This window comes from Manis javanica, chromosome 4 (genome assembly GCF_040802235.1).
Source record: "Manis javanica isolate MJ-LG chromosome 4, MJ_LKY, whole genome shotgun sequence".
NCBI classification, from domain to species: domain Eukaryota; kingdom Metazoa; phylum Chordata; class Mammalia; order Pholidota; family Manidae; genus Manis; species Manis javanica.
Window position 1 is genome coordinate 142,512,084 of NC_133159.1, and position 14,954 is coordinate 142,527,037.

General features: G+C 38.7%; 1 protein-coding gene across 6 annotated transcripts in view; it reads left to right on the top strand.

The window, feature by feature from the left end:
* Window positions 1-14,954, top strand: part of MYO1D (myosin ID) — a 343,691-nt gene that overhangs the window by 213,931 nt on the left and 114,806 nt on the right. For all 6 annotated transcript variants that reach the window (XM_073235184.1, XM_073235185.1, XM_073235186.1 and 3 more), the window contains 2 exons: window positions 3,564-3,708; window positions 4,201-4,305. In XM_073235184.1, coding sequence (XP_073091285.1) covers window positions 3,564-3,708; window positions 4,201-4,305 — 250 coding nt within the window. The remainder of the gene's footprint in view (window positions 1-3,563; window positions 3,709-4,200; window positions 4,306-14,954) is intronic.

A 14,954-nucleotide genomic window follows, 5' to 3' on the forward strand; every position in this document is an offset into this window, starting at 1 on the left:
CATACACACATGTAAGAGATGGCATGGAAGAGTAGCTAAGAACACAGACTCCGGAGCCTGTGTTCATATTCCAGCTCTGCCATTCTAACTAGCTGTGTAATCTTGGATAAATTAGATAAGCTCTCTGTACTGCAGTTTCCTTATCTGTAAATGGCCAAAATAACAGTACCTGATCATACTGTTGTTGAAAGGAGTATGCATAGATACATATAAAGCATTTCAGATAGTGTCTGACACATACAAAGCACTATGGAAAATATTTGTAACATACTGTGAGTGTATATGCATACCCAGTCATACTTGATTTGGGCTTTTTTTCCTGTCTTTTTTGGCGCAAGAAGGCTTATATGAATGGTTATATGACTGTACTTTAAAATATCTTGGAGGCCTGTCTAAGACGATAACAATAAATAAAGATCTGTGTAATATTTTTAGGGCTTCAAACAATCATCAGTTTTGATTATGTTGCCCTATAGCCTGTGTGGTCTTCTGTTTAGATTTTGAGGTTTTACTTATGGCCTAGAATTGATTAATATTATAAAATCCAGTTTATTCATTCAGCAAATATTTACTCAATGCCTGCTGTGTCGTGGGCATCAAACAAGGGGTGTGGGATCAAACAAGAAAGATGTGAAAGACAGTCCCAGCCTTCTGAAGGCTTATTGGCAATGAGCATTTTGAAAAGAATGCACTTGCATGTGTACACGCACACGCACACACTGAATCAATCTTAGCAGTTATGTTAATGTAGTCCAATGGCAAACCTTTTCTGTTAAGGGCTACCTTAAGTTGTCTTCTGTGAAAATAGTAAATGTTTTAGGCTTTGTGAGCTGCATTTGGTCTGTGTTACAGATTTTGCCTTGTTTTATTTTGGTTTTTGTTAAATATGTAAAGACTCTTCTTAGCTTATTAGAGGTACAAAACTGAGCCATGGGCTGGATTTGGCACAGGCTGTAGTTCACCAACTCCTGATCTAGTCACTATATCCTATTTAATTTATTCTTGAACTTTTTGATCAGTAGAATGCTAAGTGTGTTAAAGAATTCCGCTGTGATTGTGAGGTTTTTGTTTTCTTTCCAGACTCTCAGTGTGTGTCCAGCTATAAAAAGCTCACTCCTGCTCCTCACAGTAATTCTTTTTATTCTGGGAAGGCTCGGAGGCTTCTTCATGCCCAGCTTTGTTACCCTTTTCATATTGTTGAGGCTGGTGATTTTTATGGCTGCAGCTGTTGTCACCAGCTACATATATTTATAGGTGACAGTTTGATGAGGATGAGAAGCCTGTGTGGCTCTCCCCATGGCATGCAGGCCAGGCCTCTGATTCCCTGGCATGCCTCTGTGCCGTGGGTCTCTGGAGTCAGTCAGATATGGACCTTGTCCTGGGCCACTGTGGGCAATGAGGAAGGGACAGCTGACCAGGCACGAGGCTGAAACAGACCGGCAGACAGAACAAAGACCTGTCCCCATCGAAAATGAAATTTGGAGCCCAAGAGCTAACTAGGGAGCGGTTCAGCAAGCCACTTAGGGTTGCAGGCTGTGCTTGTCCCCAGTGGCCTCGACTTTGACCAACAACTGCTCCCAGCCTGTCACTCTTCCAGCATCTTCCGGAATGATCTTAGGACACTCTGTCCTATTGGTATGTTGGTTGGCCATACAATGAAGAGAAGAGAATATCACTGTTTCGTTGAGCCTTTACTCAACAATAGCTCAACTTTGTTATTGTTTTTGCAACCTGCTCTCTCTGACCCTATCTCCGTGACACACGTCTCCTTTTCACCATGGTGGCCATTCCGTGTGCAGGGAACCGACACAGCTCCCACCCTAAAATCCTTCCCCTCCTCACCTCCAGGCCCTGCTGCCTCAGGCTTAGGAGCTCTCAGAGCTGTCTATGCCAAAGGCTTCCTCTCCTTCCACTGAGCAGATTGCTCAGCACTGGGCTGCTTCTCCACAGCTCCATCCCATCTGCTTCCAAGCTCCCAGGAAGTCTTCCTGTCTTCCAGGCTATTGACATCATTCCCCTTTTTTGGTGTTGCTATAGACTTTTCCTTATTTTTATATTTATTTGGTTATTACTGTAGGAATTTAAGAGAGAGAAACAAACATTAGGCTCAAGTCACCATCTTGGAATAAGAATACATCTCAGGAAAACAGTCTCTCTGATGAATTATGTATGTATGCAAATTGGGGAAAGAGCACCACTTCTCAATTTTAGTTGTATCTCCTAGGACTCCATGGACGCATAGTTTGACAACCACTGACTTTGATTATTTCATCAGATATAAGGAAGTTCTCAGTTTGCTTCCAGTCCCCCTGCTTCAAGCTCCATGGCCTAAAAGAGGGCATAAGCACTGTGTAGGGCTAGGATGTCACTAAGAAAATAACAGACCTTGTGCTGGTTTTTCCCAATCAAGAATAAATTATTTTGAGTTTATGCTTTCTGTTGCTTAGACCAAAAAAATCCTTGGAGTCGTCTTTAAATTCTCTTGTTCTCCTGCCCTCTCATCTAATCCATCAGCAGCTCTGTTGGCACTTCCTTCAAAACATATCCAGAACCAACACCCGTCTACACCTCCACCACTTCCTCCCTGACCCAAGCCACCATCCTCTACCATGTGCATCGTGGAAACAGCTGCCTAACTGGCCGTCTTGTCCCCAGCCATCTTCAGCCTTCCCCACACAGCAGTCACAATGGTCCTGTAAAGCAGGAGTCAGGCCATGTCTTTTGAATGGCTTCCGGTGGCTTTTCATTCATCCGGTAGTCCTGATAATGGCCTCTGTGCTCTATGGATTCTGGCCCTGGAGCTCCCTCTGACCTCCCCTCCCATCACTCTTCCCCAGGTTCCTTCTGCTTCAGCCTTACAGGGCTCCTGCCTGATCCCCTAGCACACCAGTTAGAGCCGTTGCACCTACTGTGTTCTCCTCCTGGGACACTCTTGCTCAAATATCCAGACGACTCCTCACTTCCTGTGGGTCTCTATTCACGTATCCATTGGTGGTGCTTCCTGGACACCCTTTCACAAGTAGCTGTGCTTCCTGTGCCTTCCTCCTGCCCCAGCCACACTCCTATCCCCCTTTCTTTGCCTTATTTCTCCATAGCACTTACTACATCTTACACACTTGTTGACGTGTTTATCAGCTGTCTCTGCTCTCAAGAATATAAATACGTGGCAGAAAGGACCTTCATCTGTGTTACTGTTGTACCACCAGTGCCTAGAACAGCATCTGGAGTATACAGCAGGTGCCTAGAAAGCATGTGTTGAATGAATGAATGGCGAATCCAAAATTTCTGTGCCCTAACTATAAATATTACAAGAGTCCATCTATCTCTAAGTTCTAGTTGTTTTCAAAACATACAAATGACAAAGCAAGTTTTACAAAAATCTCTGCCCACATAAAACTATGTGTATTTAACGAAGTTCTGTGTATATTTTGGAGACATTTTATTTTTTTAGGGTAGCATGCAAGTACTTTGGTTTAATTCTGCTTAATGGAAACTCAGTTATTTTTGAGAATGAATGGGATTGTGTTTTCAAAGCCTTGTACCTTTTGTTTATTTACTTACAGATGGAGAGCATCCCAGCTTATCAAGAGCATACCTGCTTCAGACCTGCCCCAGGTCAGGGCAAAGGTCGCGGCCATGGAAATGTTGAAAGGACAAAGGGCTGACCTTGGGCTCCAGCGGGCCTGGGAAGGCAACTATCTTGCTTCAGTAAGTCCAGGAGAACAAAGTGGAATCTATCCTCCTCCCTTTACAAAGAGGAGAATTTTTCTCCAAGAATTTGTAGAAAGAATAAGGCACCTCCAAAAACTAAATTTCTACAAGAGATACTAAACCAAAAGTTTTGATTGCCTCTTAAGTATACAATAGTTGATGTTTCCCCCATTTTAAGAAGCGTTCTTATCTTATAACATATGTGTTAGGTACACTCTTTTGAGTATTTAAACCTTCCCTTGCATAATTCAGAACTACTTTTAATTACCACCTTTATATTAATTATTCCCAAAGCTACATTTCATCTCTCTCCCATTCCTTACTTTAAAATTTGCGTGGGGCCCTTGGTGTTCTAACAGCCCTTCAGCAGCTTACTGTCTGGAATGGGGAGAAAACTAGGAGCATGGTCAGGAGCCGCACACTAACAGGGCGCCGTCTAGTCTAAAACGCTGAGCGTACTCATTTCATCGTGTTTCCTTTTTCTTTCAGAAGCCAGACACGCCTCAGACCTCAGGCACTTTCGTCCCTGTTGCTAATGAGCTGAAACGCAAGGACAAATACATGAACATCCTCTTTTCCTGTCATGTCCGCAAGGTAAGGCAAGGTCGAGGCAGACCTCCATGGGAAGAAAACACAGATGCAGGCAAAACTTGACCGTGACCGCAGTAAAATGTTACAGTAGGTGCGTTACTCGCTGTAGCATCAGTTAGCCATGCCTCTGTGGCAAGGCATTGGTGATGGAATGGTTGCAGAGACCACAGTTTTATTAGTTAGGCTGGAAAGCTTTCCTAAGGGAAGCCAATATTGTTGGTAACTGTTTCTTTTTAAAACAAGAGAATGGGGCCCTCCCAGAGGTGAGGGAGTTGTATTTTACTGCTGTGTAACTTGTATAGCACCTGCTGGTCTGCTTTGTATTAAATGGTCAGTTAGTCCTTTTTATTCACAATTGGGAAACATAGTTTGGAAAAGGGTGGACATAAGTGAAGCTTGGAGGGTGGGGAGGATAAGTTATGTGCTATGAATATATTTGTTTATCTGGAGCAGGATATGTATGGACAGTGATTGGAGATGATAGCAGCTGGGCAAATGGAAGTTGGAAAATGGAAGGCAAAGGGACATAGTTGGTTTTTAAAAATCTTAAAATACTTGTTTTCAAAAAATAGGAAATTGAAATAATTATAAAAGAACATTTTGTAAATTTATGCAAATAAATTTTAAAATATTAATGAAATGGGTGAAGTTAAGAAAAATATTGCCTAGATTGACCTCAGAAGAGATATTGACATAAATATGCCAATATCCAAAGGAGGAATTAAGAAATTTATCTAAGAATTGCTTCATAACAGAGATCCAGCTTTAGGTGATTTTAGAGGTATTTTGTTTCAAATCTTCAAAAAGTACCTAATTGAAAAATTACTCAAATTAAAATAATGAAATATTATTTTTCAACAGTAAATTTGGCAAACTTTAAAATGTTGATAACAACCAGTGTTTGCAAAGATTTAGGGAAAAACTGTTGGTAGGAGTATAAAATACAGTCCTTCAGGGTGGACAGTTTGGCAGCAACTATCAAAATTTAAAATGCCCAGGCCACTTCATCTAGGAATTCCACAACTCTGCAACATATTCACACATATATCCAAAGATAGATATATGTACAGTTTTTACATTGTAACAGCCACAAAACTGAGGGAAAAATAAACATCCATCAGTATTTTATTGGATTAATGAATAATCATGTCAGTGCACAATAGACTACAACATAGCTTACATGGCAACATAGCTTACTAAAATGAATGGAAGAATGATAAATTTTTTAAAAAAGGACAAAGAATATGAAACAATGGTTTTCAAGACAGTGCATAAGAAAGACAGTAATCCCTAAGATAAGAAAAACAAACAAAGTGAGCCCTACCATTAGCCAGTTTACTTCTTGGAGAGCTGTTCTAGCCTGTGGCGTGAGCAGGGGGAGCCAAGCAGAGCTCAGTAGAGTCCCTCATTGAAAAGAGAGAGCTGAGAGCTAGGAAGACCCCGAGGCAGCTAGAGTTTGCAGAGCAGACCAGAGAAGACAGCTGCAAAGGGAGAGAACTCCAGAATCCACAGAGGATCCACCTCAGGTAGTTCACCTGAGTATTGCTCAGCACATGCATATGAAGAAACTATCCAAGGTGAGGGAAAGAGCCACCCAAAAAAGGTCAGAGGTAACAATGCCCAGTAGGCGTACGTGGCTGCAAGTAGTGCCAGGTTGGAAAACCTCGTGACTCATGGGACATTAGGTAAAGTACTGATAAGAATCTGCGCCTCTTCACCAGTAAAAGTAAACCAATAGTAAAAGTAGTAGACCAAATAATTACCAAGCAAGTACAAAATTAAAGCAAAATCAACTATTAACAAAATCAGTCAAGGGATACACAAAAAGTGCGGATTATGATATCTAATACGTAAAGTGTAGAGGAGGAAGAAGGAAATGGGGGAGGGACTGGGGTAAGTAGGGAGGAAAAAAAAAAAAAGAATCTGGGCCTGACTGGTGGGGAATAATTAGCCCTTAACTAAATGCTGCCCTAATGCCACCCAAGAAATCATGAAAACATGGCCCCAAAGAATCAAAGTGTTTTTAAGTAACAGAACAGTGTCCTAGAACAGCTCAAAAATATTCATAGGACTACAAAATATCCAGCACCCAGAAGATAAAATTCAGAATGCATGACATCCAATCAAATATTACCAGGTTTACAAAACACCAGGATATTAACAACCTATGAGAAGAAGAACCAATCATTCAAACTGATCCAGAACTGACACAGATTATAGAATTAATAAAGTCATTAAAGCAATTATTATAGATAAGTTATGAATAGAGATGAAAAATACAGTGTCTGAAATTTTTTTTGTATGTGGATTTTTTTAATTAAGTTATTGATACACACTGACATGAGCAACACTGTGGTTACAAGATTCCTCCCACTATCAAGTCCCCACCACATACCCCATTATAGTCACTGTCCATCAGCGTAGTAAGATGCTGTAGAGTCACTACTTGTCTTCTCTGTGCTATACTTCCTTCCCTCTGCCCCCCCTACATTATGTGTGCTAATCATAATGCCCCTTAATCCTCTTATCCCTTCCTTCCCACCCACCCTCTCCAGTCCCTTTCCTTTTGGTAACTGTTAGTCCATTCTTGGGTTCTGTGAGTCTGCTGCTGTTTTGTTCCTTCAGTTTTTGCTTTGTTCTTATACTCCACAGATGAGTGAAATCATTTGGTACTTGTCTTTCTCCTCCTGGCTTATTTCACTGAGCATAATACCCTCCAGCTCCATCCATGTTGTTGCAAACGGTAGGATCTGTTTTTTCTTATAGCTGAGTAATATTCCATTGTGTACATGTACCACATCTTCTTTATCCATTCACCTACTGATGGACACTTAGGTTGCTTCCATTTCTTGGCTATTGTAAATAGTGCTATAATAAACATAGGGGTGCATCTGTCTTTTTCAAACTGGGCTCCTGCATTCTTAGGGTAAATTCCTAGGAGTGTAATTCCTGAGTCAAATGGCATTTCTATTTTGCGTTTTTTGAGGAACCTCCATACTGCTTTCCACAATGGTTGAACTAATTTACATTCCCACCAGCAGTGTAGGAGGGTTCCCCTTTCTCTGCATCCTTGCCAGCATTTGTTGTTGTTTGTCTTTTTGATGATGGCAATCCTTACTGGTGTGAGGTGATATCTCAATGTGGTTTTAATTTGCATTTCTCTGATGATTAGCGATGTGGAGCATCTTTTCATGTGTCTGTTGGCCATCTGAATTTCTTCTTTGGAGAAGTGTCTGTTCAGATCCTCTCCCCATTTTTGAATTGGGTTATTTGCTTTTTGGTTGTTGAGGTGCATGGCCTTTTTATATATTTTGGATGTCAATCCCTTATCAGATATGTCATATATGAATATATTCTCCCAATCTGTAGGATGCCTTTTTGTTCTGTTGATGGTGTCCTTTGCTGTACAGAAGCTTTTTAGTTTGATATAGTCCCACTTGCTCATTTTTGCTTTTCTTTCCCTTGCCCAGGGAGATATATTCATGAAAAAGTTGCTCATGTTTATATTCAAGAGAATTTTGCTTATGTTTTCTTCTAAGAGTTTTATGGATTCATGACTTACATTCGGATCTTTGATCCATTTCAAGTTCACTTTTGTGTATAGAGTTAAAGAGTAATCCAGTTTCATTCTCGTACAGGTAGCTGTCCAATTTTGCCAACACCAGTTGTTGAAGAGGCTGTCATTTCCCCATTGTATGTCTACAGCTCCTTTATCATATATTAATTGACCATATATGCTTCGGTTAATATCTGGACTCTCAATTCTGTTCCATTGGTCTATGGGGCTGTTCTTGTGCCAGTACCAAATTGTCTTGATTACTTTGGCTTTGTAGTAGAGCTTGAAGTTGAGGAGCATAATCTCCCCTGCTTTATTCTTCCTTCTCAGGATTACCTTGACTGTTCAGGGTCTTTTGTGGTTCCATATGAATTTTAGAATTATTTATTCCAGTTCATTGAAGAATGCTGTCGGTATTTTGATAGGGATTGCATTGAATCTGTGTATTGCTTTAGGCAGGATGGCCACTTTGACAATATCAATTCTTTCTACCCAAGAGCATGGGATGAATTTCCATTTATTAGTGTCCTCTTTAATTTCTCTCAAGAGTGTTTTGTATTTTTCAGGATATAGGTCATTCACTTCCTTGGTTAGGTTTATTCCTAGATATTTTATTCTTTCTGATGCAATTGTCAGTGTCTGAAATCTTTAAAAAACTCAATTTAGATATTGCAGTTTAGATATTGCAGAAGGAAGTTTAGTAAACTTGACGATATAGCAATAAAACTACCTGGAATGAAACACACAGGGGGAGGCAGGGAGAAGATACCCAAAAGGAGCAAAATATTAAGACACTGTGAGCCGACTTCAGGTGGCCTAATATAAGTGTGCATGGATCCCTACAGGAGAGAAAAGGAGAAATCTTTAATATTTGAAAATATAATGACTGAAATTTTTCCTTACTTGATGAAATCTATAAACTCATAGACCCAAGAAACCCAAGAAGCCTCAAACACAAGAAACGTGAAGAAAACTATACCAAGGCATACATTACATGATCAAACTGCTTAAAACCAGTGATAAAGAGAAGAAAGACAAAGGAAAAAGATGAGGATGCATCAGATTTCTTGTCAAAAACAATCCAAGTAAGAAGACAGTGGAGCAACAACTTTAAAACTTTTCTTACTAAAAAAAAAAATGTTGACCTAGTATTATATACCCATCAAATATCTCTTTCAAAAAATAAAGTTTAAAAAAGACTATTTCAGGCATATCTGAAAATATGCACTACAGGAAAAGAGGCAGGAAGTCCTTCAGGCAGAAAGAAAATGATCTGGACAGAAAGATGAGCATACTCCAAAGAATGAATAGCAAGAGAAACGGTAGCTACATGGGTTAATATGTAATCTTTTTCTTATTATTTAAATCTCTTTTAAAAACAATTGACTGTATACCAATGTTCTTCACAATAGCAGCAGTGTTCTTCACCATAGTTAAAGATGGAAACAATGTAAATGTCTTTTGATAGATAAATGAATCAAGAATATGTGCATCCATACACTGAAATACTATTTAGCCATAAAAGGAATGAAATACTTGCTGCAACATGGATGAACCTTGAAGATATTACCTAAGTGGATAAGGCACAAAAGGACAAATACTGTATGAGTCCACCTACATGAAGTACCTAGACTAGTCAAATTAATAGATATAGAAAGTAGAATAGTGGTTACAGGGGCTGGGGGCAGGAGGGGCAATGGAGAATTATTGTTTAATGGTATTAGTGTTCAAACTTCTAAGGAAGAAGAGATCAACTCATTATAGACTTTTTTGTAACAAAATGGCAGCTTGTTTTAAACTTAGAATGAAATAAACATCACCAAGGAGAGCTTGCTGGCAGTATCTTGGGTGGTTGCTGAAGTGTGGAGTCTTAAGTCTGAACTCCTAGATCCAGAAAGTCTTATTTTACAAGTACCCAGAGTTGGTCAGACAAAATCAAGAAGTGACTTTTGCTAACCAGATTCATATATCCACCCAAATTGGTATAAGCCATAATGCCAATTTGTGGCTTAAACAAAGTACCATTTTAGTGACTTCTCATATCTACTATCTAGGATACTTCCTTCCTAGTATCATGATATCTGGAAAGTCAAATTGGTAATCAGAAAAGTTGATCAGAGGCAACTGGATGGTTTTGAGATTTATGTCATTTGTGGAAAAGCCGGTGCCTCAGATTCTGTCCTTCCAATGATCAGAACTTGATGTCTGACAGCATCTTTCCCTGTCTTCCTAGATAAAGATTGAAAAATTCTTAGTCATAATTTTAAGGTCAGTGCAAAGTAATATTTCTCAGAATAGCCTACATAGTCTTTCTTAGAAACTTGTGAACCAAGGACATACCAAGGTAAAACCTGATATGATTTCAGTGAAGCCCTCTTCTTTATGCTTTCTTTTTGAAACACCCACTTTCCACTAACTGTAGTTATAAAATGCTCTTTAAGGTGGGAGACTTCTGCAAATAACCATTTTCATCCATAATATATTTTCTTCTGGTTTAACTGTCCAGGGAAGCTTTATATCTGGCCCCCTGTGGTACTGACTAACCCTATATACAGATCACCAGAAGGGTTAGTCAAAAGTAAGGTGATTGGGATTTTTCTTTGGGTAACAGAAGAAAGAAGATGACATCTTATCTAATACTGAGTCTGTGATCTAGTTTTTCTTCTAGTTTATGAATGTAAGAGGAAGAAAAATAGTATCCTATGCCATAATTATTTTATTTAAGTTTGATTGTACAAATTTACACATGTATATTAAAATTTTTCTTTGCCGTTTTGATTTAGCCAAGTTACGCAACTTAAAACTTTGTTACATGATGTCCTTCCCACTCACTTGATTCATGTTTAAGGATTATTTGAGTTACTAAAAATGGTAATGACCTGTTATCTTTAGAAATTATATTCTTACATAAAAGAATGTAGTATTTCTAACCAGCTCTTTGATAAAATGGCTGCTTTGAGATTTTTTGTTTGTTGTTTTCCAGATTGACTCATGGATGTATCATAAAAAAAGACAGTGCTGTCCACTTTACTGTGGCCTGTTGGTTTTGAGTCTTGTATGACCTCAGGTTTTTCTTTTTTTCCTTTGCAATACATTCATTATTCTCCATATTCTAAGATGGATACAGATGATGAGTGTTCTCTACTGTGGATTTCACAAGTCAAGGTTCTGTTGAATATTAATTTACATTTAATTTTTTTTTAATGCTCTTTTAAGTACAGAATTCTCAGAGCCTTTAAGATATTCATGGGTTATAAATATCCTGGTTTGCAGTGTTTCTTAAACCAACATGACTTGGAACTCTTTCTTTCTCACAGGGCATCACATCAGGCTAGTGTCGTGCAAACCAGCTTATAAAACTGCTGATGCAGAAGTTCTACCATTGCCTTATTTTCACGTCTTCTAATGAGTGCCAGTTCTCTTTTATGGCAAAAACCATTGCTATGTGAAGTAAATAATCACTACCAAAAGTGGTTAAAAATTCACCACACAGTCTCTACTCTTAATTACAAACACCATTTTTGTTTTTGTACCAAATACCAAAGACACAAAAATATGCTTTGGTTACACAGGGAATGTTTAGAAAATTGGCTGATGATTCTTAAATTATGAGACAAAAAGGAGAGGCGGGCATAAAACTCAAATGGACTCGAATTTTAGTTTGCTGTATCCTGTCCTGCCTCTCCTAATTCAGTTAGCTGAATAACCTACCAATGATAACATTGTTTTCAGATTAATGTGTAGCATCTTTGCATCTTGAAAGTAAGATCTTGGGAGCAGGAATGAGGGAGAGTCACATCAGGCTTTGCCTTATTCTGCTCAGGGGAAGGTTTTGATTGGGTTTTGTTGTTCTGTTTTGCTTTCCATTTCCTTCTGGTCACAAGAAGCAAGACATTGTAGTTCATAAATTTTTAGTGCTCAGTACCTTGATTTAAATGTCACCCAAATCTGAAATTGAAACACCTTAATCAGCAAGTAGTTAACCTACTTATTTATAAACTGTCCTGGGTTAACTGGGCCCATTAGGAAAAGTACCTGCATATGTGAGCATTCTCTGACTCACTAGTAAGGTAGCACTCTATACAGAATCACACACACACAAATATATATTCTCCCAATCCCATTATCTAGTTTTCTACTCTTTATATTTATCATTACATGAAATTATTATCACTTCGTAGTTTCTTCTGTCAACCTCACCTACTAGTGTAAGATTCCTATGACAAGGGCCTCCTATCATTCCTTTGTATATCAGCAGCCTCTCAAGTGCTTGAAAATACACACAGTAAATTTTGGAAAAACTTTTTATCAAATTCCTTGAGTAAACCAGTATATTTTACTAACATCAATAGGAGTCGTGTGCTGAATTTTAAAATGTAGAAAAAATTAATTAAATCCCATTTTTAGACTTCTTATTATAGAAATACACTTTTCTCAATGAAATTGTGAGTCTAAAGGTTTTATAAGAGGATCTACTACCAAGTAATACAGCCTTGCAAATACAGGCACAGCTGCGTTCCTCCCAGATCTGCTCAGGACAGTTCATCTGCCTGGTCAGCTTTCTCTGTGCAGAGTTCTGTCGCGATAGCTGGTCGGGAAGTTCTTGCCCTCTGGAAACGTAGTCTCGGAAGGGAAAAGTTAGCTCATGGAAAAGACACTTGATGAGATAAAAGAAAATAAATAATCAACAATTACAAATAAATAAATCTCAACAATTCCAACCAGAAGAATAAATAATTCCAAATCAACAAGCTTTGTGTTTATATAGTACAAACTAGGTTGAGGAGCTTTTTTTTTAAAGAGATAGCTCACTAATATAAAGGGGCTTCTAGCCTCGGAAATAAGAAAGCAGGAAGTTTCCAGTTCCCCTTCCTTTGGTGCAGAAGTGAAGTTTTTCTAAGTTATTGAGCAACTGTGCTTTCATTTGCCACTTGGGAAATTTTTTCTTACTTTATGCAACCTTAGTGTGCTGCAACCATCTTCTCTCAGTTTTCCAGTCTGACTGTTCTTATTGGCTCATATGGGGAAGAAGACTTCTTGACATTATCCTAGAGATTAAGAGTGCTCTTAAAACGAACTGATCGTCGGCAAGGATGTTGTAGATGCTGCAGCTTGCCCAGTTCTGTACTGGAGGCTGTGAGATACACAAAAAAACACACTGTGTGATGATGACGCTCAAGCAGCTGTCAGTCTAGCTAGAAGACAGAATTGCTGCCCATGAAATAATAAGGCCATAAATAAAAATACATCCTGTATGTTTGAGATTCTATATTGTTTTTGTTTGGTTTATGCATTTATATTACGGTATAATTTATTTTCAGGTAAACACACAAACCTGAAGTACATCATTTAGTGAGTTTGACTAGAGCATACACCCAAGTAAATCTCAACCCGTATCTTATTGAGACAGGGACCACGGGCTTAGATAGAGTAGGGTGAGGGCCTCCGGAAAAAACAAAGCAAGATAATCCATTGTGGATTTGCTTTGGCCTGCTGGGGGCGCCCAGCTTATTTTTCTGACTTTACCCAGGTGCTGCTTTTCTTCCTCCAGTCCTAGTCAAGTGATTTGCCACCTGGGCAATTTATTTTGACCAAACAAACAGGAAGGATTCCATCTTGAAAATAAGATTGCATTTTAAAACCAAATGTCTTTTTTTTTTTTTTTTGAGAGGGCATCTTTCATATTTATTGATCAAATGGTTGTTAACAACAATAAAATTCTGTATAGGGGACTCAATGCACAATCATTAATCAACCCCAAGCCTAGTTCTCAACAGTCTCCAATCTTCTGAAGCGTAACGAACAAGTTCTTACATGGTGAACAAATTCTTACATAGTGAATAAGTTCTTACATGGTGAACAGTGCAAGGGCAGTCATCACAGAAACTTTCGGTTTTGATCACGCATTATGAACTATAAACAATCAGGTCAAATATGAATATTTGTTTGATTTTTATACTTGATTTATATGTGAATTCCACATTTCTCCCTTATTATTATTATTATTATTTTTTAATAAAATGCTGAAGTGGTAGGTAGATGCAAGATAAAGGTAGAAAACATAGTTTAGTACTGTAAGAGAGCAAATTTAAAACCCAATTTCTTAAAAAGTAACCTTCTTAAAATACTTTTTGACAGACAGTAACAGCCCACCTTGGAAGCAAAGCAGGCAGTCTTGAGTGATATGCTCCCAGACCAGGAAGCTGCTTTCCTGGTTGGAAATCAGAGCAGTAAAATTCTCATAAATAACCAGGAAGACTAATAAGAAACTTAATGTCTCTTCAAAGATAAACATTTTGGGACCACTTAGCAGGTGTGCATCCCTAGCCCTTTGTCTCTCAACCGCCTATAAAATCCCTAGACAACACACCACCCTGGGGCTCTCTTGTCCCCTCCTGGCCTGAGCCAGGAGCTCTGTCCTCTCGCTTTCTTTCTAAATAAAAGCCTCTGCCTTGCCCTCCTACCTTGAATGTTTGCGAAGTTCATTCTTCAGCTCCACGAACAAGAACCCCGGCATCGTTATGTTCCAAAGATATGTTCTGTATCCTCATAGAACATTTCCGTCACCTTCAAAAGCTCCCTTTCTCCTAGCCAAGCCCTGCTGCGGCCAAAGGCAACCACTCTTCTCATTTATTTTACTTTAAATTAGTTTTGTTGTTCTTGAGCTTCATTTAAAAAGAAAAGAAATCATACAGTTGTTTGGGGGTATTTTTTTGCTATCATTAATATACATGAACATTATGGTTACTAGACTCCCCCTATTATCAAATCCTCACCACATACCCCATTACAGTCACTGTCCTTCAGCATGGTAAGATGCTATAGAATCACTACTTGTCTTCTCTGTGTTATACTGCCTTCCCCGTCTCCCCCTGAAATCATACAGTTTGATATGAGATTTTAACTGTGATTTGAAGAGAGTTTGTTAGTTGTATTTACAACTATTTTGTTAACTTATTTGTAGCTATTTTACAAGGAAACCCACTTTCGACATACTTTCAGTTTTAAGACAACCTGTATAACCTTTCATATTGTCTGAGTTACTTAGACCTGGATTACTGAGGTCATAGTCAGTAGACAAGCTTTCTCAACATTA